At 36.0% G+C, this 26,299-nt stretch overlaps 2 protein-coding genes across 4 annotated transcripts in view; one reads left to right on the top strand and one right to left on the bottom strand.

Annotated features, from left to right (window-relative positions):
• The window catches only part of LOC120629802, a 49,226-nt gene extending 35,903 nt beyond the window's left edge, over positions 1-13,323 (top strand). Inside the window, exons 5-10 of one of the 2 annotated variants that reach the window (XM_039898855.1) lie at positions 7,249-7,337; positions 8,204-8,319; positions 9,084-9,269; positions 9,790-10,812; positions 11,695-11,820; positions 12,523-13,323. In XM_039898855.1, coding sequence (XP_039754789.1) covers positions 7,249-7,337; positions 8,204-8,319; positions 9,084-9,269; positions 9,790-10,812; positions 11,695-11,820; positions 12,523-12,674 — 1,692 coding nt within the window. In that variant the 3' untranslated portion in view covers positions 12,675-13,323. The remainder of the gene's footprint in view (positions 1-7,248; positions 7,338-8,203; positions 8,320-9,083; positions 9,270-9,789; positions 10,813-11,694; positions 11,821-12,522) is intronic. The other variant, XM_039898856.1, reaches the window with a different exon arrangement.
• A 4,427-nt stretch (positions 13,324-17,750) lies between these two features.
• LOC120630000 (ubiquitin-like protein FUBI) lies at positions 17,751-25,030 on the bottom strand. Of its 2 annotated transcripts, none has more exons than XM_039899116.1 (5): positions 24,921-25,030; positions 24,639-24,723; positions 23,705-23,870; positions 18,455-18,548; positions 17,751-17,855 (listed from the first exon to the last, which is right to left on the bottom strand). In XM_039899116.1, exons 1-5 carry the CDS (start codon positions 24,938-24,940, stop codon positions 17,798-17,800), a joined length of 423 nt encoding a protein of 140 aa, XP_039755050.1. In that variant the 5' UTR covers positions 24,941-25,030; the 3' UTR covers positions 17,751-17,797. The 2 variants fall into 2 exon arrangements, with proteins under 2 accessions (XP_039755050.1, XP_039755051.1); XM_039899117.1 differs by having other exon boundaries at positions 24,831-24,939.
• Between the last annotated feature and the right edge of the window lie 1,269 nt (positions 25,031-26,299).

The raw sequence follows: 26,299 nt of genomic DNA, 5'->3' as shown, positions 1-26,299 counted from the left end.
GGTTGCCAGTGTAATTACAGTAACCCAGGAGGCCTTACACCTACCCCTCAGGTTGATGGACTTATGGTGGCACTTTAAGGTTGTGTACCTTGCGTCAAAAGACAAAAGTCAAAGTAAAAAATATCTTTTTTCAAGTAGTCCCATAGGAGGTCCCACTTTTGATTGGCGTACATTACATGAGAATTATAGGTAGTGAGGTTATGGTGATGACCATATTCGTAAACTTAAAACTAAAGCTACGAGGGTTCCAAACGCGTCCTGGTCTAAGAAGAAGCCCGCAACAAACTTAGCGGGGTGTTTTTTTTTCTTATTACCATCTCACATTGTCATTTAAAATTATTAAAAGAGCAAGCTGTAAGCAATAATTAACACCCAAGCTTTTTTATGTATTACGTAGTCCTTTATACTATAATAGGACTTTTATATAAGCTTACAAAGTTTTTCTATAAGTTTCGTCCGAAGTTCAGCTTTGTTTAGAGGCCATGCCAAGTGATAACCATATTACTCTTACATTAAATTCACTTCCGCTTCTTACCATATGGCGCATATAATTTATAATGTTGATAAACACAGAAATAATATAAATAATGACGTTGAATACGGAAGCTCTATAAAAGCCGATGTCGTTCGGTTCAATTAAGTTTTATTTGCTGTTAAGGTTGAAAAGGGTGTTACAAAAATATTTAAATCTTAATTGTACCACGGCATGGTAATGAATACCATGCCGTGGTACAACTCCTAGCAAGGTTTGCACTGGCACTCCTTGGTGAAACTGTGTCAACCCATCAAGACAAGGTGGTCATCAGGTTGTATTCATCCAAGACAACAATAGTAAGATATCTGTGGGATGCCAATAGGCTGAAGATGACGATAAAATAAGGGTATCCCGATTACAGGTTGGTCACATTCAAAGAAAAGGTACATTAAATTAAGAGCTGGTATAAAGGAAACTCCCTACTATTAGATTTGCTTTTTACAGTAGTCCATCAATTTTGATTTACCCAAAACATAAAAATATGAAATTTCATCGATAAAAAAAATACCTAATCTTACTCTAATTATTTCATTATTATCGACCGACTGACGGCCGATTGGCGCAGTTGGCAGCGACCCTGCTTTCTGAGTCCAAGGCCGTGGTTTCGATTCCCACAACTGGAAAACGTTTGTGTGATGAACATGATTGTTTTTCAGTGTCTGGGTTTATATCTGTATATTATAAGTATTTATATGTATTATATTCATAAAAAATATTCAACAGCTATCTTAGTACCCATAACACAAGCTACGCTTACTTTGAGACTAGATGGCGATGTGTGTATTGTCGCAGTATATTTAAAAAAAAAACGATTCAGAAGTCTACATGCAAAACGAAAAGGGTTTGGGCCGTAGTCCACTAAACTAGCGAAGTGCGAATTGGTAGATTTCACATGCACTTTAGGAGATTATGGAGAAGTCTCAGACATGCAGATTTCCTCATGATGGTTTTTTTCTCCGTTGAAGCGAGATATTTAATCCGAAATGTTAAATATGCGTTAAATTCGGGGATCGAACTCGGCCCCTACGAATAGGAACAGAAGCCCGACCTTTGGTTCGACTTAGCCATCAGCCTATCGCCACTTGCTCATTAGGCACTTAAGTAGAAAATAAAGCGTGAATTATGTTAAATACAGTAAGGGCTCTGCTTTTAAGCAGAAGTTATTACCGGAGCCTAGTCCCGTTGTACTAACAGATGGCGAATGACCTGGCAAAGCATGCATCATTACTTGAATAAACTTGGTTAAAGTCCAAGTAAATATCTACGAACCTATACCACAAATAATGTATAGTTTGCGTATACTCACAGAAGATAATTTGTGCCAATTCTAATTATTATACACTTCTTCAAACTAAATTGAAAGACCTTAAAGTAGTGCTACTCTACTCACAATGTCTTCTGTGGAAAAGATACTATTTAGTAGGAGTTTTTTGTGACAGAGCTCGTCCGAGGAATACTATTTCAGCCGGCAAGTAACATTGCAGTGTTCCGATCTGAAGAAGTGTGGTTGCCGGTGTAAATATAGACACGTGAGGCTAAAAACCTAACCTGCAGCTTGATGGACACAGGGCGGCACTTTTGTTTGAAGAACGGCAGGCGACGGGCTTGCGACGTGCGTAGGTCTTGCAATCACTGCTGTCAAACGTCACTTCTGTTTATTTATTATATGGAAAAGTGACGTTTGACAGCAGTGATTGCAAGATTTACGCCTGTCGCAAACTTGTCGCAAGAAACGTAAGAACCCTGCCGGTTGTTGCATGCCCTGGGAAATATTTCTCTGTTAAAAAACGACGGTGGGCCATCAGCTGGTTCGTCGATAATTAAACGTACACGTTAAAGTATAAAATTATTTTTATAGTGTTACTTATTAACGTTCATTTCGCCATAAATTTTCCACTTCCCATACATGAACTTAAAAAGGGACTTCCTATTCGTATAACTGTTGACCATCGATGTAAACTTTCCCATGAAAGTTCACTTTTATGGCTGTGTACGAAACGAAACGGTAATAGCTGTGAATAAACACGAGTTTGTCTAGACGTCGATATAAAGCTTTACAAATATCAAAAGCTACGCTTTGCTAAGCGATAAAATTACAGAAATCTGGAACAAGCTGAGCCTGTTAGTGCTTTTTTTTTTAAATAAAAACCAGCCTTTGTTTGTTGTGAGCTTCTGATAAACTTACAACGAGTCTTAAGCATAGATTATGATTTTATGTCCGTGGCATAGATTGACGATAGTATTGTAGTTATTATATACTATTCAACCTCGTAACTTTTAATAAAGAATCCTTTTAAAAAAAGTTTTTAATTTGATTTTATTACGAATGTAGACAGTTCACGTTATTCCGAGAACTGTAAGATGCAATCATCATTGCCTATGTTAATCGGCCATGCCTAGCTTACCGCCTAACCCATCTGATGAGTCGGAGGTAGTTGGTAAGTTCTATAGTTCTACACAATACTAATTAGGTAATTTACCTAATAATATTATGTTAAAATAGGTACCTACTGTTAAAACCCGTGTAAATTTACCAGTCTGGATGCTATCAGAGGCTTTACTACTTAAGAGCTGTTAAGCGACGACGTTTTAAGCAGTATTATTTTAATATTGTTGAAATTCTCATTGAAAAATAATAATTCTTACTTAAAAGGATTTATCATAATATAAAAATGTAATTGAAAAATAATATTGCTTTAGGCGATGATAGTAAGACTGATGAACAAGTAGCGCTTAAAGCATCGCCCATTTGTTCAGCTGGAGGTAAGGCTTTATTATCATTACGGTACACGTTTCTGTTGAGGTATGCAGTTGGAGAAAAACCATCGATACTTCGAACTAATGGTTATACGGAACTGTAACTCTATTTATATGCTTCAACGATTGAAAGCCCTTGAGATATATGCAGGTTATTCTAGTAATTATTTATATATTAGAAGTTATTTATAAGACGAGAATTTTATATATTAGATGATATAACCACGATAAGTTTTAGGTCTTATGGGAAGGTATATAAAAACAAGCTATTCCCCTTTACGCGAAATTCGGTTGAATTCATGATAGATATGTTCTTAGCAATTTAATTAAAAAGGGCTGGTTTATCATGTTTGCTTTAGAGTGCCTATAGATTTCTAACCAAAGGTTAAATATATATAACAAAACCTATAAAGTATTCCGGTCACATTTGAAATACACAAAAGTACCTACCTAAGCACCTACATTATGTGCTTTAGATCAAACACAGTTTAGTAACGTTTAATTCCAGGTATGCAGTGGTAAATCGGTTCATGTCGAGCAGACTTTTTCAGTTTCTCGGTGGATAAAAAATAAATCATTTTTCACCCATCATTTTAAAAGTCGTAACCTCATTTGCCAACCCAGGTGAAGTAAAACTGCATCTCTAATATATCACACGGGTCAACACGAAATTTTACCTAGACTTTAAAGTATCAAAGTTCGATTCTTGAGTTTGTAATTAGACAAAAAAAATATGTATAGCATGAAAAAGTTTGCTTTTGTAATTAGATTAGATTAGAACAATATTTTTCAAAATCTGTAGTTTTAATTATCAATTAAAGATAAAACCATCTATTTAAACATTTTTATTATTTTTATTTAGTTTTACCATCAAAATAAGTTGCAAAAAAGTAGAAAATAATTTAAAAGTGCACGCTTTTACTTTTTCTTTTATGTTCGTAAGTACTTTCTCTCAATAAGCCCCAAATATAGTCTCCCATCATGTTTTCATTGTATTGGCCTTGATAACGTTGTTCGAAGCTCAAAATGTCCTGATGAAAACGTTCTCCTTGCTCTTCTGAATACGCTCCCATGTTGTTTTTAAATTTACCACTTCACAGAGAACGAGAGATGAATTTAGTTTATATTTTACGTCTCGAACTTTAATAAATTGTCCACATATATAGCAAAATGCATCAGCATCATATTTACACTTTCGCGACGACATTTTCAGTTATTCTGAACTTCTACAAAACACCTGATCACTGTTTATCACTCGAGTGCCATCTAAAAGCACTGTCTGAACTTTACAACCCAACTCTGATCGCGCGGTATATTTGAATGTATTTAAAATAATTATAATTTATGAAAAATTCAAAAAAGAGTATTTTTACTATAACTATTACAAAAGCAAACTTTACACCAAAAAAAGGTATTTTCTTTTCGTTTTTGATAATAATTAACCAGAAAATCATAAAATAAACTTTAGGACGAAGAACAAAATTTTTTTTGTAGAGCCGTGTAATATGGACGGCAAGGCGTTTCGAAAATTATGGGACGGCAGATTTCATGGGGGGGGAGGTGGGAGGATAGTGCAACTAGGTGTATATAATTGTTTAAAATGGATCAGCGGGGTCAACGGCCGTGCATAACAATCTCAGTTGGACGTGAATATATGCATCATTTCGTTGGCTTCCAAGTGCGTTTTACACCGACTGTGACCGCTTTACTCTCTCATTATATGTACCTATTTGAACTCACATTCTTAGTTACAAATGCGTCGATACATCGATACAAGCCTGTATATTCCTAAGTCAAATACGTACTCGAAAATTTAAAGCTTAAATACTAACTGTAGATTAAAATAGAAATCGTTGCAAAAATGCGTGAAATATATGTGTAATGAAGAACCGGCAAAGTCGAGTCGGACTCGCGCACGATGCTCTCCATACCATTATAGAAAAGAATAATAGAAATAGAAACACTTTGTTGCAATTAAACACAAATAAAAAATAAAACTAGTATTAAGTGCTAGGGTACTAAAGGCCTTCTCCACCGGTTCTTATTGAGTTCTCCATAATGTTCTCAAAGGCGTATGAAGTTCACCAATACACACTTGGCCCGCGTGGTGGACTACGGACTTAGCCCTTCTAATTGCAGAAGGAAACCGTGCCCTGATGTGATGATGATTATACCATGGATATAGGACGAGCTAGTTCTATATTTCCGCTAACTCTGTGCTAAAAATAAATTTGAGTCGTTGCTTAGCTAGGGCGTACAAGCAAACAAACAAACTTTCGTAATTATAATATTAGTAAGGGTTAAATGCTCGCACTATGCGGATTAATTTTATCAGTCAGACGACAAGAACAGAAAAATAAATCAGGACTGCTTTATGAATAATTCGTCTTCCGAATATGTAGATTCATCATATAATATTTTTAATTTATATAATTAAATACACGGATGCAACATGCGTAAACGGAGTTGTTAGTTGTCAGACTTGTCACTGTCACCCAACAAGGCCAGTGGGTGAGCAGTGGGTCAACGAGAGAGCACAGTAAATAATACGTATCGGGAAGTTGTAAAGTGTTCATAGATTTGCTTGGTTATTGAACATAAATTCGGTTCGGAGATTTGACGAAAACATGGAATACAATCTAGACAGTAATTTAAAAACAAAATAGCATACTTCGAAAGTAAATGTTATACCTACCAACAAAAAAGTAGCTAAATAAATTTTTGTATAAATCAAATAAATTTTTGTCGGTTAGGAATATATTCTCTTCGAATTAGTAACCCAAAACATATGTAAAGATGATATTTTTGTTGGATTATTGCATATTTTTACTTAATGCTTGCTTGAATGGACGGTATTTAATCCAAAATAAAAATAAAATTAGTAATTTTATATAGGTAATCGCATCGCCTCATTCGGTTCGGTTTACTTTGAGTAGGCCATACACAAGTTACGTACATATTTACATGGTTACAGGATGTGGCTTCTAACTTAAAATATCGAAATAAACGTACCTACCAGCTTTATTAAATAATCATTGATTTAATTATATTGTATCATAATTGAAAAGTTCCCGAATTTATTGGAATTTCCTTATTGACCGAGTGAAGCGCGATATTAGAGTACGTTCACTTACTTGGTTGATATTGGATGCAGTCTAAGATGCAAGTGAAGTAGGGATGCAGGCATGTTAAACCCAACCCTACGCAGGATATGTACTTACTTTTAGATATATAATAATATTATAAGTAGGTAAATAACCTAAGTATGATGGACCATTTAGTGAGTGTACTCGTATAAAGATTATTTATACGCGTTCTGGGTGTTTATCTGTATATTATAAGCATTCAGACGGCCCATTGGCGCAGGTTCGATTCCCACGACTGGAAAATGTTTGTGTGATGATCATGAATATTTTTCAGTGTCTGGGTGTTTATCTGTATATTATAAGTATTTTATGTATATTATTCATAAAAATATTCATCAGACATCGTAGTACCCATAACACAAGCTACGCTTACTTTGGGGCTTGATGGCGATGTGTGTATTGTCGTAGTATATTTATTTATTTTATTTATGTATATTATTTTCATAAAAATATTCAGCTATGTACTAACAAAGTAATATGGGCACCTTGCGATATGGGTACCTACTAAGGTACCCATATCACAAGGTGCCCATATTACTTTGGGGCTTGGTGGCGATATGTGATTTGTCATAGTATATTTTTTTATTAACAGGCTTCTGGCTTTTTTAATAAAAACCATTATTTCCTCCTGAATTCTTGAAATAATAAATTATATAACTCGCTTAGAATGTGGCTTTCTTTAGGCGAAAGAATGTTTAAAATTGTTTAAGAAATTTTGTTTGTATCCCATTATAACCAACTATAAGGTATAGTAGAGCAGTAGATGTTCTATTAAAGGTACTTTAATTCGACCATTATTTTTGTTGACAGGTTACAAATTCTCGCGTAGCACCAGTCAACTCTTTGCTTTCAGGATTCTACCTTTTAGTGGGTCCCTTCGTTTCCGCCTTGGCGAACAAGTAAGTATAGATTGCGTTTTATGTAAAATTAACATCACATATAATATAAAAGGTAGGTATACCAGGTGTGTGAAGTCTACCAATCCGCACTTGGCCAGTACGGTGGATGGCCTTTCTCCTCCTGAGAGAAATCCCTTGCCCTCTAGAGGGCCGATAATGGGTTGACTATGATTATAAATAAATAAATAAAATAAAATAAAATAGCCTTGAATTCCAAAACGTCATTTCATACACGCTAATAAAAAAATACTTTTAAATTTAATAAACATTAATATATTGAATTGTTAGGTTAGGTATGGTTTTACAATAATATTGAATTAAAATTTTGTACTTAAATTATTAATTAATTAAACACAACACAAACGCTAAACACCCGAACTCTACGAACGGAGGATAGCCTTTCTGAATTAGAATTAGCCCTACAATCAATAAAGTGGGATATATTGGGTATAAGCGAGACGCGTAGATTGGGAGAATCAATTGAAGATCGCCACAACTATGTGATGACTATGATTATACATTAATAAAAAAATAAAAGCGTTTAACGCTCTATTATCGGGAGGGCTTAGGCCGTAGTTCAACCATGCTGGCATAGTACAGATTGGTGGACTACACACACCTTTCATAACGTTATGGAGAACTCTCAGCCATGTAGGTTTCCACACGAAGTTTTCCTTCACGTTTAAGCTAGTTATATTTGAATCGCTTAATTTTAAACGCATATTAATCCAAAAACTTAGAGGTACGCCGTTGATCTAACTTGGTTCCACCAAAAAAGAAGTCTACCCTTCACTAGGCTATCACCGCTTCTATAACATCATACTGTAACATGTAACAGAATAATATTATCTTATTTTATTTTTCAGATACGGGTTCCGGTCGGTGACGATAGTCGGCAGTGTACTGGCGAGCGCCGCATTTGCTCTCTCTTATTTTGCGACCAGCGTGGAGTATCTTTATCTCGTTTATGGCGTAGTCGGAGGTTGGTTTTAATTTACTTTATCGACTATTAATTGATCAGCTAAAGTCGTATATCTGTATAGAGTTATGCCACGTCCTTGGCCTAGTGCTTAGCATGTTCAACTACGGATGACGAGGTCTTAAGTTCGAATCCCGGGTCCAGTCATAAATGATATAGTTTCAGCCCGGAGTTAGAAATTTGTTGCATGGGTATATGCTTTAACAACAGTCTCTTCTATGAGATGCGAGACCCTGTACCCAGCAGTAGGTCGTTAAGAGGCTGCGAATCGATACTTATGAAACTCTTTAAGTGCCAGGCACGTGAAAATAGCATCGCACGAATTTTGCGCTTTGAGACTTAACCACTCCCGGTCATTGGTCGCCGCTACGCGTGGTATATTCATATACTTTACTATGCTCTTACTATACGAGGCGATATTTTGGGAGTTGCCAGCAAATACTCGTATTATGAAATTATTAGTAAGCCTACTTACCTTGACCCCTGAATTTGCATCACAGGCACTTGAGTGGCCACTTTTCTAACTCAGTGTGGTGTATAAAGAGAGATTACAGAATTGCATGGTTTGGATTATGCTTGAGCAGATTGCCCACCTGATGGTGAGCCTATAAACAGAGCAATTTTGCAGAATATGTAAGGAACACATCCTAAAACGTGCCCTGTGTCCTGAGGCGTAGATATCACGTGTCTGTAATTACATCCGCACCCACGCCCTTCATGTGCTTTGTAACGCCTACTTCTATTCAATATCTGTATCTCTTTCGTAGGTATCGGCTTGTGCATGATCTACATGCCAGCAGTGCTGGTGGTGGGATTCTACTTCGAAAGATGGCGCGCGCTCGCAACCGGCCTTGCGCTTTGCGGCTCTGGCGTCGGCACCTTCGTGTTCGCGCCCCTCACCAAATACCTGCTATCAAATTACGCATGGACAACCACACTAGTAATACACGCAGGTATTGTATTACATTTTACTAGCTATCGCCTGTGTTTATAACGGTTTTTTACAATGTTAACCGTTTTTATTTTCCTGGAATAAAACGTATCCTCTCTTTTCAACTGACACGCCGGAGTGACAAACAAGCAAACACACTTTGGGATTTATAATATTAGTAATGGTAATGATTGTCCCGGAAAGTATGACAGCTTTGTAAGAGCTTCGACCTCCATTTATCCGGAGGCCAAGTTCGATTCACGGAACACTAGACTAGTCGGAGTTATGTGCGTTTTTTTATCTGATAAAAAGTATTACACTCCATTTTTAGGAGGGAAGCTCATTAATAGTGTATAGAAATTATGTTATTCGTTATTTTGATATCTCTTAAAAGTGTCTCATTGAGATGTGGACCGAAATTGCAATACTTCCTACTAGATGATAATTTCAGCATCGTGCATCGGTGGTACTTACCTACTTACGGTAAGAGATGTACCTATTCATTTTTAAATTTGTATATTTCATGTAATTTTTCATTACAGGATTAATTCTGCTATGCACACTTTTCGGCTCTTTGTTCAGACCAATCAAGCCGGTCAGAGTAACATTAGCCGATCAAGTCGAAGAGGACGACGCGTCGCGGCGCCACGAAGAAGCTGTAGAAAAGTTGAACTCAATGCTCAAACTTCATAGTAAACTGGATTCCGGAATCTCCATGCCACCAGAAATGAGGTTTACGAACAAAATCAGCCCTCACACGTGGATGGGAGTCGCGAACAACACTCGCTATCCGACGGCTGAAGAAGTATTCCGTGGTAGCAACTCACATATTAGCAGACGCTCATCTGCAACTACAGGAACATTAAAGAACCACCTCGCAAATAAACCAATGTTCATTGCCGTCCCGGTAGCGGAAAAAGACGAGCAGGAAGACTCCAACAGTAACCTTGACAACGTCGAACCTCTCATCTCGAGTCCCATTAAAGTTGTCACCAGAGACGCACGGCCACGACGCTCTCACCTCGATCTAGTCGCGAGACCTCTTTACCGTGACGATATTTTCTTCGGTGGCAGTTTGGCCAGACTTCCGAAATATACTTCTCGTACCTCCCTCGGCTACCATTTAGCCGTAACTCATGTTCCTACGCAAGAGGACGCTCAAGAAGAAACTTCCGGAAAATGTAAACTATGTCCTGAAGCTGTTAAACGTGCTTTGGCTACAATGTTGGACGTTAGCCTTTTCCGATCACCCACCTTTGTCATTCTCGCCGTCAGCGGTTTTTTCACAATGCTTGGCTTCTTCGTCCCTTATATGTATGTAGCCGAAAGAGCAGAACGTAGTGGTATGAGTAAAGATACCAGCGTGATGTTGGTATCTGCTATCGGAATATCGAATATAGTGGGACGTGTCGCCTGCGGATTGGTATCGTCGATGCCGAAAGTATCTCCTTTGTGGCTTAACAACATTGCCTTATCTGCCGGAGGAATTGCTACGATGCTCAGTGGATTAAGCTACACTAACTTATATCAGTTTGCTTATTGTGCAATCTTCGGTCTTGCAGTGGGTAAGTTGATCCTATGATAACGTATATAACTAACTAATCTGTCCTTTGATTTTTTTTAAACCGATCGCTGTATACATCTTAGTGTTCTTACTTTTTTTTTATTCTACTTAAAATGTTGTCCCTCTAAGGTGGTAGCGAAGGTAATGATGCAATCTAGGATGGTAGCTAGCAAACCCGTTAGAGCTTTTAAACCCATATCCGTAATCTGCATCGATTGCTGTTTGACGGCCGATCTGCGCAGTGGGCAGCGACCCAGCTTTCTAAGTCCAAGGGTGTGGGTCCGTTTCCCGCAACTGGAAAATGTTTGTGTGATGAGCATGAATGTTTCTCTGCGTCTGGGTGTTAATCTGTATTTTATAAGTATTTATATATAAAATATTCATAAAAATATTCATCTGTCATCTTGGTACCGATAACACAATGTACGCTTACTTTGGAGCTAGAAGGGGATGTGTGTATTGTCGTAGTATATTTATGTATTATGTATTATGTTTATTAGTTTAGTGGTATGTAATCTAAGATGGTAGCGAGTTAAGAGCATAGCAGTGAATCATAAATGATTTTATTTTAATTGCTAATTTGTTACTTGATAATTATTACTATTTTTTTACATGTTTAATTCAGGACACTAGGCCCATATAAAATAGACTTAGAAAACGTTACAAAAATTAGAAAATATAACAATTCCAATATGTAACTAACAAACTTAAAATACTATTCATAAATTTAAAAATAAGTAAAGTCAAGAAGGAATCTTGGTCTTGCTTACCTAACGCAACAGTAGACAGACCCTTTTTTTAGCTTTTTTTGGCCCTCAGTCCCAAAAGTCCATAAGTCCTATGCACTAACCTCAGAATCAACAAGTTGTTCGTTTGTTTGCAGCGTGCTTCGCTTCCCTGCGGTCAATCCTGGTAGTGGAGTACATTGGATTAGAGCAGCTTACCAACTGCTTCGGTCTTTTCCTGCTATTCCAAGGCTTCGGAGCGCTTCTCGGCGGACCCATTGCTGGTAAACATAGTAGTATACTTCATTTGTATTAAATTCCTTTATAGTTAACTTGAGCGATGGAGAGAGCTATGTTAGGATTATCTCTACGTGATCAAATCGGAAATGAGATCCATAGAAGAACTAGAGTTACCGACTTAGTACAACGAATCCCGAAGCTCAAGCTCAATGGGCGCGGGACATAGCTCGAAGAATCAATAGATGGGGTTCCGAGGTATGGGAATGGTTACCCAGGACCGATAAACGCAGTATTGGTAGACCCCCAACGAGGAGGGTAGACGACATCAAACGAGTCGCTGGGAGCCGCAAAAGCGGCCCAGGATCTTGGATTTTGGAACGTCCTACAAATGACCTATGTCCAGCAATGGACATCAATCGGTTGTTGTGATGACGATGATGATATTTAAAATGACTTGCTGTGAGATATTGATAACAAAAAAACCACGGCTAAGATTTTAGTGGGTTCTTCTTAGACTAGGACGCGTTTGGAACCCTCCTAGATTTATTACAATAATAGAAACATATACGTTTCACAAGTGCCTGTAATAGGCGTACATTATGAAAGAACTTTTTAATTTGATGTTGAAAAGTGATGAAATGAGTTTACTGGAATCCGGGAAAAACTAGTAATTAATACTTCGTAATAATTATATCCTGTTAACGCACATGTTCTTGTAACATTCTAACTTTCTTCTATATTTACAGCCGGGCTCATGGACTTAACCCAAAAACACGATATCTCCTTTTACGTCTCCGGGGGATTCTTGCTCTTATCCGCTGTCATGTGCTATCCAATCGACTACATCAGCCGGTGGGAGAAATCCAGGAACAAGCTCGCTTCTTCGCCAAAAGTATGAAGACAATGAATATACCTACTACTTAAACTAATTGAAGTGAAAAATACTTTTTTTTAAACTGTTGCGTAAAAGGTAAAACTAACCTTAGAAAGATAGTTTAAATTTCGAGATTTGAACGTTTAATACACGCGCACGCGAAGCTCCGTCTTAGATTTATATCAATGACATACTTTTTTAATAATCTATGGTCCGTTTTAGGGCGCTATCGATGTCTTTACTCTACTTAATAATTTTTAGATTTATAATTTGATATAATTTTAACGCAACACTGCCCCATTTTTTTATTTATGAAATTATAGGTATTTATAGTTCAAACTTTTTAACCGAGCGTTCGGAAAGATATAATCAAGATGGTTATGTAGAACTATTTTCCGATTTTTTATATACATTCTGTAATATTCCTACCTATTTTACGTCTCAGGCCCATTGTTTACGTTTCCATTTGGACAAACGTAACGCCGTCGTTAGCGTATATTATCTTTTATTTTATAAGGACGAACGTATTGTGGCTATCCGGCACTACATACGAAATAATGCACCTCATTTATTTAAGACTAGAAAAATGAAAACATAACAAAACGTAACTCCGGCGTTAATATGTTTTAAATTTGAAAACCTACAATCAGGTCATTGTAGTCATTATATCTAAATAGTTTTATCAACAAAAAGTTAATTAGTTTATTGTACTTAAGTACGTACTGTTTTACATTTGTTACACAAATTGTAAAGTTGATTCTCTTTGAGATTGACTTTTAGAAAAAAAATATTTTTCTATATATTATTATGTACATATCCTCTGTACTTAATGCATCACATATTTGCCATATCGATTTAGAACGATTTTGTAAGTTAAACTTAAAAAGTGCGTAATTAATTATCTATATTTGGTGTAATATATTATTTTAAAGATTCCGGATACTAATAAAATTGTTACTAAAATACTTATTATGTTTGTCGAAATAGTTTTGATTATTAAGTAGTCTAAAAATAACCTAACATATGTTTATAAACAAGAAATGTTCCTTCCAGTAGGTAATATTGGCAGTGCTGAGAATGCAAAGAAATACACATTGTATATGCAAAGACTCAATTTAATTTGTATAATGCATTTAAAATAGGATTAGTAGATAGTAAAGTACAAAGACTCGAAATATTTAGTAGCACAGCTACCTGTATCTTTTAGTAGATAATACGAAAATGATCTGATGCCAATACAAACACAAACCTACCCATGTCTTATTTACGGTTTAGATAACTGCCTCGTTTATCTAGATGTGATCAAGCTCGACTACGGATTATATCAACCGAAATCAGGGGTTCGATTTAAAAACAGCCATAAATTGTTAGGTATTGGGTTTTCTAGTAAGAAATTCTTAGTTTATTTTCTTATGAGAACAAAACCTACCTAGGTATGTAAAAAAAGACCAATTAAGGGCCCGCGAACTTTGTTGAAATGTTGTACTTTTTATTTCATTTTTTATTTCTGTAAAATAAACAATTTTTGAATTTAGAATTTTAAACACAATTCACCGGAAATGTTTCTGTTAACGAAACTTTAACATGTTTATACCTAGGTTTAATTTTTTGTTATATTAGTAAATTACTAATCATTATTTCTCTATAATCACTGTGATTTTTCCAATCTTTACTGATTTAGTTGACTATAATTTTTTTTAGTTTTTTTGCTCTCATGGATTCCCACTTGATAAATTCCCATTCTTCTCCACTAGGTAGATACCTACACGAAAACGAATAAGCTATGCTTCTAGATTATGTACTTTGCTTCAAGGGGCCTTAATCTTCGATAAATAATGTACTAAATATGCAGTCCCATACAAAATCTAAGAGAAAAAGTACGTATCTAAATTTTATTTATAAGGCGTAATGGTTAGGTACGTGTTAACTGTTTAAAAATATTAAATATAACTTATAATTTGTAGCCTCTTTTTTAAGCTAAGATACCTGTCTCTTTTTTTGCTTATTCAGTACCTAAGCGCAGTCACATTGGTTTTCTCGCGTACAAACTAACGAATATAGAGTGAGATGTAAGATGTTTTTCTTCACATACAATTTTTGTGCAGCATATCTAGTATAATATTGATCGAAACCCTTATATGAAAGTTTTAAACCACAATATTTTTGACAAAAATATTCGCGTGGGAAAAAATGTGCTTTTATTAGGCTTGCCCAATGTTAATCGCATTGTTCACAGACTAAAGGCTACGTTTACACACTAACATTTTATCGTCCAATCCATCCATTGTGAAATGAAGCGGTCGCAAAAACGATCGATTATTTCTTACCTATTCTTTATTATCACCTCCACTCATATATCGAGTCAACGCCGTTCCAACACTGTTTCAACGCTGGGTATAAAAGTGTACGTCGAGTGAGCAAATCATGGTGGTGGTGGACAGAGTTGTCGGACTCTTTTTACAGTTTTAATAACAATTTACTTTATGCCGCTCGACATAAAGTTCACTTTTTTATAGTCTAATATGAGTGGATTTGGCGCCGTCGAGTGAATACGGGATGCGTAGTACTAAGGTGCTTATTATTAAAAATAAACTAATTTATCTTTACATTGTAAAAAAAATATTTTCACGTTTTACGATAAAAGTGAAAGAATAATTTTGCATAGTAAATAATATTTTTGCAGGTGTCATTTCTTTTTGCTTTTATAAGAGTAGTAAAAACCAAATCACATTGCTAGTCTTTTCACCATCTTACCTATTCTTAACAAGACCCAGGTGTTTCCAATACAGAATCATTTAGAATTAACTACTTACTCAAGAACAGTAACGTAACATGAATATAAAATTCAGTGTAAACGTAGCTTTACTGTTATTTGACATGCATTCACTTTTCATATTAAAATACAATACGACCCAATTGTAGCATCGTTTCCGCCAGTGGTAAAAGCGGTACTAAATTAACCTATATTGTGACAATATAATAAATTATATAGGTCTTACAAAAGACTATTGTTATATTATAGGTATTGCATGAGTGCAAATGAGTGATTTTATTATAATAATCATAGGTTAGCATTTATTATATTATTGTTATCAATGTTTGTGCCTTATCGTATGAAGTGATACTTACATTATGTTACGTAGATATCGAAATATTATATAGCTTTGCTACAGAGCTTCTAAAGTAAGTTTTAAAGTGACCTAACGTGACATTGGGAGTAACTTAAAGCTGCCATTTTTTACAGACAGCGGAAAAGTTTTTGTACAACTTTTTACCGAAATCATACTTAAAAATATTTCCGTTGTCGCGTTAATTGATAAAACTTAAATTAGAGACTCCATCGATTTGGAAGTTCCGTTATATTAAGGCGGGAAAGTTCCAAATACCCATTAAATCTACTCTTTGGATAAGATTCTTTTTTAATTATTATTGTAATCAAAATTAGCATAAGAATACGACTGTGGCTGTGGTCTATGTGTAATATAGAAAATAAGAATCATAGTCATCGTAGTTACTTAGGTACATTGTTTTTCATATACGGAAGTTTTCTAGTAAACAAAATGACAGAGGCGTTGTTGAATCTCCTAAGAACCATTATTAATGAAACTGTCAACAAAAATGGTCAAACTTCAACTCAAATAGCAGAAGTCACGCCAGTCTCACGTATTTTAACTAGAAAACCTGTCATATTTTTATTAAAAGTGACTATGATTTTCAAAATATTTATTCGGGAAATAAAATAATAATTATGTTTAGGTATGCCACAGTGCCAATATTAAGCTATATATGAACTATATATGAACATTTGGGTAAGGTACTGATATTATTGAACGAGCAACGACCGCACAAACCGATTAATCGCAAGTTTTAAACATACATGGAAAGCACAGCTGCGTAGTTTTTCACTCCCAGTTCGAAATAAAGAACGAATGTGACATCTCTTTAAACGAGAACTATCAACACTCGATACTCTACTAGGTCCGACCCAACTAGGTTTTTATTTAGTCATTATAAGAAAAGTGAAAATCTAACAAATGTATAAAAATAGATAAAAAATATTGTACAAGAGCTAAGTTGCAATATTAATTATCTGCATACAACAAAATCATTTTGTCCAAAGGACTAATTTATAATTAGTCCTAGTCCGTTGAAAAATGAAATAGGTACCTAGTTATTTATTGAAAAATGGTTTACGAAAAGCCGGATACGAATGCAGGTAAAGCTCTCTTTTCGTTCAATGTCATATGGAGTACTAATCGGCCGATTGACACCAAAGTTCCAGACCCAATTGTGTTTATAGTAATAAGTAAGATAAAACTTAACTTAATAAGCTAAACTTGCTTGCATTATTTTCCCATTTATTTATAAAATGTAATGCAAGCAGGTATTATTCTACAAATATAAAATAATACGTCCGCAGCAAATTCGTATATAATAAAGTACCTTTGTTGTTAATTTATCTTTGTTTTATTTGAATGTATTTTTTACCTACCTGAAAAACTATATAATCTAACTCTATACTATAACTATATAATATATCTAGCCTGCTCTCAAACTACGACATACCTAAGCTAAACCTCACAGAAAAGAGAAGTACCTACCTACCTATTGAAGTTCCAGTCATTTGACCTTGACGAATGCCGCTTTTTTAAATAAACTTAAATATAATAATTGCGTTCATAACAATAAAATGTTACGAATATGAATGTATTGTTGTTACTTTTGAACCATGTTACATCCATGTTACACAAATCAGAATGTTACTTTTACGTCATTTTTAGAACTGAAAAATATTAGAAAAAAATATTTTTTTGAAACAGACTAAATGAAAGTACTTAATTAGTCAAGTCAAGACTTTGTGACCAGCACCCGCACAAAATTGACTATTAATTACGTGACGACCGTGTGACTAGTTGTCACTTCGCTGTATCGCCTATATACTCACTCGCGCTATTGCTTTAACCTTCCAACCCCTTGAAGATGGGATGGGGGTGAGAGGGGATGACTCCTACTTGCCCTTGAAATGGACGGCATTAAGCTTAACATTTACTCTCGCTAGTTTTTACGAGGATATGAAAAGGATGATAAATAAAAATCAAATTGGCGCAAATCAGATGTTATATTTGCATGTTATATACAAATTAAATCTACGAGTTGGAGTTGGGGCCACGGCGACGACCGAAGGTCTGTACAACATTCACGAATCTGAAACAAGAATAAGTGTGGTCAAATGTGGTCAAACAAAAATTACAATGATTTTGGAATACCTCTACTACTTTAATATTTGCCATTGTCTTAGGATATGTCTCTTCCAGGAAACATTACTAATACTTTGTATGTAATGTTGTGTATATATATATATATATATATATATATACAACATTACATACACAATACATGGTTTATATATATATATATATAAACCATGCTTATATTGTTTTATTTTTATAAATTAATGCACAAATGTCCCCAAACATATACCATCTTTTTCACCTTTTTCCACTTAGTGATAATGCAGTTTATGATGGGAGGCAGTAGTGTGGACTTCACAATGCACAAAAGCATTGTGTACCCTACAGTTTTATATGACAGAAATAGGTTATTTGTTCTCTTATTCTTTGGCTACCCCCTGGTCCAAACCCAACTTTTAAGGGTATGGCAGTTGTTAAACCTATACAACTTATCTGCATCTATGCAGCATCAATGCTTCCCACCAGGCAATGCCACCAAGTGATTAAGTGTGACTTTGTTGAAAAGATTCTGTAAATTAAAGACTATAACAGTTTCAAAAGTTATGTCCTAACCTTCTGTTGTATTGGATCCTCCTCTTTGCACGGCCAGTCTTCTTCTTTTTCTTCTGTTGCTTCTCCACTTTAGGTGTCTGTCCCTTCACCTTACCTAAAATTCACAAACCAAGGCAATAATTACAGACTCTTTGACTATAATCAGAATTATTTAAATTTCCATTATAATTTTTTAGACAATAATAGATTGTTGTATTCAAATCAATTAATAATTTCAAATCATCAGAAAAACACATCATTCCAACATAACAAACATTTTGTAAGCCTTTTAATGGCACACTGTTGAAAATTGCAAAATAAATAGTATTTTTAAAGACAATTTAGAAAAAGAAAACAAAGGGGTGAAAGAAGTTTATATGTAAAACTAAGAATGCAATGTGTAACATATTATTCGTATATTGTCAAATTTTGTTATAGATTAGTTGAACCTACGCCTGAATCTTGCTAGCAAGAAAAAATATAAAAATAATGATGTTTTCGTTCACTGTAAAAGCAAGTGATATTTAAATTGCATTAGGCACACATAACTTAGTGGTTTGTGCTGGGATTCAAACTAGGCCCCCTGAAAGGAGACTGTAGTCCTAACCACCAGTCTTAACCATTAGGCTATTGTTATATACAGTCAAGTGTATACATTTAAGAAGAACTTATGTGGTACTTTTTTACTTTGTTGTTTAATAAAGTGAATTAAGTGGGTATGTTGAAATATTGTATGACAAAGTCAGTTCGAGTCAAGCTACCTAGCTAATACATATTGTTATTGCGAACTCTCTAGTTTTATTTATGTTCTTAAACATATTAGTGGCGACGTGTGGAGAAAATTATACAAAATGGATAAAAAAGCAATAAGATTTGAAGAATACAACCCGGAATCGTCAAATTGGGACAGTTATATAGATCGATTGAAGTTTTGTTTCGAGGCGAATGGCGTCATTGTAGATAATGTTAAACGCGCTAACTTTTTTACAGTTTGTGGTTCGCGGGTGTACGACACTTTACTTGCTTTAATTACGCCGAGAAAGGCTACTGAAGTGACTTTTGCGGAAATAGAAACTCTTCTCGGTAAACACTATAGCCCGAAGCCTAACGAAATATCGATGTCGTTTAAGTTTTACAAACGCGATCAAAAACGTAGTGAGTCTGTATCGGACTTTATAGCTGATGTGAGAAAACTTAGTTCGAAATGTAACTTTACCGATTTAGAAAGAATGTTGCGCGACAAACTCGTGTGCGGGATGAGTGATAGTAGATTACAATACGAACTTTTGAAAAAGGACAACTTAAGATATCAAGACGTGGTGGATGCTATGTTGGCATCCGAGAGCGCGGGGCGCGACGTGCGCATGATTCACGCCACCGCCAGCAACAGCAGCGGCGCGACCGCCGACGCAGCTACGCCCGCTCCAGAAGCTGGCGAGCCGATGGACGTTAACGCGGTGCAACCAACGCCGTCGCGCATGTGCTATCGATGTGGAAGCCGGCATCCCGGGGAGTGCCGATTTTTAAACGCGATTTGCCGATATTGCAAGAAACGCGGTCACATTGAAAAAATTTGTATAAAGAAAAATAAGACGAATAACAAGAGAGACATCAACTTAACAGAGGAAGATGATCATTTAAACGGTATATATAGCATACGGAGTACAGCACGGGTCCCTCCCTACGAAGTGGAGGTTATAATAGCAGACGTGCGCGTTCGTATGCAAGTAGATACAGGTGCCAGTTTCTCTCTTGTCAACGAGCGCACATGGAACGTGCTCGACAAACGCCTCCCGCGCGACTCTCTACAACCGGTGCAGTTGTCTCTGCGTACGTGGAACGAGACTCCAGTCAAACTTCTAGGACAGGCTACTGTATCGGTCCGTTTTAAGGATATCGTTCAAGTTCTGAACGTCATAGTGGCTAAAGGCACCGGGCCAAACTTGCTTGGCCGAGATTGGTTATCACCACTCAAAATAACTATGAATATAAATTTTGTTGCTAATGGTGATCTTGTACAGATGGAAAAAGTAATAGCCAATCACGGAGAAGTGTTCAGGGATGGCCTTGGTACTTACAAAGGTAATCCAGTAGCTATTCATGTTAAATCAGGCGCAAACCCAAGATTTCTTAAGGCTCGCCCAGTGCCATATGCGCTTCGAGAACGAGTGGAGAAGGAAATAGACCGGCTAGAGCGAGAAGGAGTATTGCGAGCAGTTTCGTTTTCGGAATGGGCTACCCCGGTGGTCCCTATAGTAAAAAAGTCTGGGGAAATAAGATTGTGCGGAGACTACCGCAGTACAGTCAATGAGGCAACTGAGTCCGATACGTATCCAATGCCAACGGCTAATGAAGTTTTTGCAACGGTGGCCGGTGGAAAATTCTTTACAACTCTTGACTTAGATCGAGCTTATACACAAGTCATTGTAGACGACAATACATCAAAGCTGCTCACTTTAAATACATGTAAGGGTCTGTACACTGTGCACAGACTGGCATTTGGTGTAAAGGCATGCCCAGGAATTTTCCAACGATTAATGACGTCGTTACTAGCTGGTATACCAGGAGTTGCAGTTTTGATCGACGATATTATCATCTGTGGGCGTACAATGTTAGAAATGCACGAGAGGCTAGACGTCGTACTTGAAAGAATCGAAAAAGCTGGACTTCGTTTAAACAAAAATAAATGCAAGTTCGCTAAAGAGAGGGTGGAATTTTTAGGATTTGTTATTGATTCGGAAGGCATACATCCGGCACCGAGTAAGGTGGAATCAATAGTAAACACTCCAGCCCCTAAAAACAAAAAAGAGTTACAAGCATTTCTTGGGCTTTATAACTTCTATGAGCGATTCATACAAAACAAAGCGACTATACTTGAGCCTTTACATCGATTATTGGATACTGAACAGGATTGGAAATGGACGAAGGTAGAACAAAATGCATTTGAGACAGCGAAAAGGTTACTTACATTTGACGTGACTTTGATACATTACGACGTAAACAAGCCCGTAATACTCACGTGTGATAGTTCTGAGTACGGAGTGGGAGCTGTATTGTCTCATGAGATGGAAGATGGTACAGATCGCCCAGTTGCAATGGCATCTAGAACGTTACATTCGCATGAAAGGCGTTACTCTCAACTTGATAAAGAGGCCGCGTCGATTATGTTTGGGATTACCAAATTTCATAACTACCTGATGGCGAGACGTTTTCGTATAATCACGGATCACAAGCCACTGCTCGGGATTTTTGACCCCAAAAAACCTATGCCCAACATGCTCTCACCTCGGTTGACTAGAATTGCTATTGCACTTACTTCACATAACTATGAAATAACATACAAACCTGGACCAAAGATTGGTAGTGCGGATAGCCTAAGTAGATGGCCACAACCGGTTCCAGAACAGCCTGAACAGCAATTATGCGACATTTTGCTAATGGCTGAAACACCTGAAGACTTTCCCTATGATGCAGAACACATAGCTTCAGCGACAAGACAAGACAAAACCTTGTGTCAAGTGGTACACTATATTCAGCGCGGGTGGCCTGCAAAAGTAAAAGATAGAGAATTACGACCGTTTTGGTTACACCGGTTAGAGTTGTCGTTGCAAAATGACTGTATACTCCTTGGTTGCAGGGTAGTAGTGCCAAGATCCTTTAGACAACAGGTATTACAAGTTTTACACAAATCACATACAGGAATAGTACAAACTAAAGCAGTAGCGCGAAGCTATGTGTGGTGGCCAGGGCTCAATGAAGATGTCGAATCGTTAATCGGCAGTTGCACAAAGTGCTTAGAAAACCGACATATGCCGCCAAAGACGAGTCATGAATGGATTACACCAGCAAGACCATGGTCAAGACTCCACATTGATTTTGCTGGACCGTTTCATAGCAAGTATTTTTTAATAATTGTTGACGCACACTCAAGATGGCCTGAACTATATATGGTTAACAACACAACGTCAGCTACAGTGATAAGACTTTTGAGATCAGCTTTTGCAACACACGGGTTGTGTGAAATGTTGGTGTCTGATAACGGCACTTCTTTTGTATCGAGCGAAATGCAGAAGTTCTTGAAGGCTAATAATATTCGGCATGTGACTACTGCACCCTACCACCCCGCTACTAATGGGTTAGCGGAGCGGATGGTACAGACAATAAAAGATAAGCTAAAGAAAATGGACTCCTTATCATGGGAGGTTAGAATTCCTAATTTATTGTTGGCGCTTAGAAGTACGCCATGCACAACAACTAACAAAAGCCCTGCCGAATTGTTAATGAAGAGGCGTCTACGAACACTTTTAGATACTCTGCATCCAGATAACCTGCAAAATAAGAAGACAGAGAAACAGATAAGCAACAATAACCAAAAGAAGCCACGACAGACTAATGTAAGTCAACAGATAATGTACAGAAATTATAGCAATATGGGGCCAAGATGGCTACCAGGTATCATAAACGAAAAAATAGGTCCATCGAGCTACAAGATTGAAACCAATGATGGTGTGATTGTTAATCGACATATTGATCAATTAATTAAAAAAACAGCGGCAACAACTCAGACAGAAGAAAAAGAGGAAAATAATGGAACTCCAATGCCCAACCAAGGAACTGAAGAAACTGATGAGAACATGAATGAGGACTTAAATGAGGGAAAAGAAGGAAGTAGTCAAGGATCTGAGGCAATAATTACCATACCAGATTCTTCTCAATGGGCTGAAATGTTAGGGATTCCTTCTACCTCGGAAAGGACAGGCAAAATCAAAAATAAATGTAGTATGCGTTCTAAGTCACCGTACCAGAGACCTTAAGTGACTAAATAATTATCAAAATTGGGGATTATACTTGAATTAGTTATTTGATTTATATTCGCTTTAAGTTTGGTTTGTATTCTGTTGGTTGATTAGATTTAGTTTATTTTTAGAAGTATATATATTCTTTGGTTATTGTAAAATCATTCTTTTTGGGGAGGTATGTTATATACAGTCAAGTGTATACATTTAAGAAGAACTTATGTGGTACTTTTTTACTTTGTTGTTTAATAAAGTGAATTAAGTGGGTATGTTGAAATATTGTATGACAAAGTCAGTTCGAGTCAAGCTACCTAGCTAATACATATTGTTATTGCGAACTCTCTAGTTTTATTTATGTTCTTAAACATATTAGCTATGGTGATAACCTAGTGGTTAAGACTATAGTGGTGGCTCTAAAATACATTATTTACATAAACATACATTATTTACATAAACATATATTATATAAACTTACCAGCACGAGCCAGAGATCCGTGCACTTTACCACCAAGCAGTGGCACTGTTAGGTCAAGTTCTGAGGACGCCAGTTCAGACACAAGGATGCCATCGTCAAGGGGGGCACCGCACGCAGATAATGTCAATTCCTCTGCACCAATGTCAGACAGTGCTCTTACACGGTCCTAAAACAATATAAATGAAATATACTGCCATGCTGCAGCAGAATTTAAATACACTACAAATATGTGTCCGATGGTCAAAAATTTATCCTACGTATTTTATTCCTAGCAAACTCTCTTACACTGTAGTATGACATTTTTATCCTGTTAATTTCCAAAGTGAACAATTTTGTTATGGAGAGACACTGTTGGTCCTTGTGGTTCTCCTTAAATTATTGCCAAAGGCAATATTCCGACTTGACAGAATAACTACCATTTAGTAATCACTGGTTGGTAGTAAACACTCATGGCTGGCATTAGCAAAGAGCAACATGGTATTTCCTTTAAAACCCTCTTCTATGAGGCCTGTATCCAAAAATGGGACATTAATATGCTGAGACGATAAAATAATGAATGGTATCTATACATTGGGCTGCAAGAGACGAGATTATCAGTAAGACTGAGACTAGCTGAGTTAAGACATTTCACAATATACTACCTTATTACTTATACTAAGAAGGAATACCTCAAAAATTCATTAATTCAATCATGAATTGGTTACTTTATAACACTGTCCAGTAAGAGTACCCACAGGCCACAACAGGGCTTAGCCTACCGACACAACATGACATTTTACTAATTTACTATTTTAGAATACAGGTTTAATCTTTAACGTCTAAACTGACCACTCCTATGAGTAGAATCCCACATCAGCCAGTAACTAAAACGCTTAACATTTTAGGTTACACCGTATTTACGTTCAATAATTTAATTTACACGGTATTACATTACCTTGATCTGAGCAATGGACTCTTCTCCATTGACATCAAGAATGTGCGTGGACTGTCCTCTGATGTGCAGCTGCATTTTGAGGTTTCTGAAATAACACGAGCAGCATGGTTGTGACAAACGCAAGTACCTTTATACGTAACTTTATACCTTTAAAAGTCAATAGTGAATAATAAATTAATGCACTTTGTATACCTTTAATGACAGATATCTACTTTAGTAGGGGTTTTTCTCAATAAATAGCTTAGAACTTTAAAAAAATAGAAATAATTGTAACTTACTAACCTATCAGGCAAATCTGACATACGAAAGAAACAAAAATGGCGGAACGGGAAACGGATGTTGACCAGTTCGGATACGTTCTAAAAATTCAATCAATCTAATGGTGGAACGTGTTAAACTTGAATAATTATTAAATTAAATTAAATAAAGCTAAATGAGGTCGCTTTAATGTATTTAAATTTTCGACTACTAACTATAATAATAGGTATGTCAATAATAATAATATTTATGTAATACGAGTAATACATAAGTACAGCAACAAGCGTTTAGCCAAGAAGTTAAAATTTTATAGGTTTGTTTTGAAAATATTTTAATGTCGGAATAGTGTGGTAGCAGCTTATTAAAAAAAACAAATTAAAGATCGAAGCTCGATTAAAGTACGTATCCAAGGAACTTTTGTATTTAAAATGATTTCCAGAGCAATGTCGTTTTTCTGCTCTCAAAGCAAGATGATAAAAAGGTGCTCATTCAACATTCAGTATGGTAATACCTAAGAACAATGAATAATAAAGGTAATAAATTTCAAACCTAAATTGACAGGTCCAAGTCCAACAGGAGTTAAACACTGAAGACATGCCTGTACGGTCATATACTTTTGCCTGTTGCCTATGGGAAAGAATAAAAAATCCAACATGGGTCCAACCTATGAAAGTAAATAGACGAATGGTTAGCGTGCCGCTTGTGAGACAGAGTATATTTGAGAAGTGTTGCCATATATTTTTTTTACCCCGATTCTAAGGTCTCAGATTTCAGGTCTTCTACCACACTTATAGTTTGTTGGTATTTGTTTATTACTATTTGTTCCATACAAAATTTAAGCATTTGTTTCATTAGAAACAGCTGCACTTAGAAACATATCCTAAAGGAACTGCATAATAATTTTTAATGTTCCGTAATTAACTTATTTGTAAAAAGGGAACAGTTTATGGAATAACATTAGTGCGATGTTCTGTGAAGCAATTTGGTAATTTTTATGAGAAAGGCTTCCGGCTCGTGATTAGTTGGAATAGGGAAACATAAATACAGAAAAAAATAGAACTACGTTATAATGGTAATAATATAACAATAATCATTTACTTGCATATATACTTTTGTAAACACCTGTATTTTGTTACGATTAACAAAAATTGTTTTGGTGTTTTACAGGCATTTAAAAGGTTTCTTTACAATCATAAAATTGAATTGTAATAATTACAATTTAACAAGTACACCAAACCACCACCACCACCACCACAGAGTCAACAAGTTTTTTTTTACAGTTCCACCAAATACATTTTTTCTCTAATACATCAACATCGTATCATACATCCATGGAATTAAATTTATGATTATTGACATATGAAACTTGAAATTCTATAATTTTAATAAATTAAACTGCGCAG

Source organism: Pararge aegeria, chromosome 15, assembly GCF_905163445.1.
Source record: "Pararge aegeria chromosome 15, ilParAegt1.1, whole genome shotgun sequence".
NCBI classification, from domain to species: Eukaryota; Metazoa; Arthropoda; class Insecta; order Lepidoptera; family Nymphalidae; genus Pararge; species Pararge aegeria.
This window is presented reverse-complemented; position numbering and strand designations above follow the sequence as displayed.

Coding starts and splice junctions, on each gene's coding strand:
- LOC120630000 (XM_039899116.1), bottom strand. CDS start 24,940: ATGTCAGATTTGCCTGATAG. Junction 18,549..23,704: donor CGGATCTCTGGCTCGTGCTG/GTAAGTTTATAT, acceptor TGTGAATTTTAG/GTAAGGTGAAGGGACAGACA. Junction 17,856..18,454: donor AGGATCCAATACAACAGAAG/GTTAGGACATAA, acceptor TTCTTGTTTCAG/ATTCGTGAATGTTGTACAGA.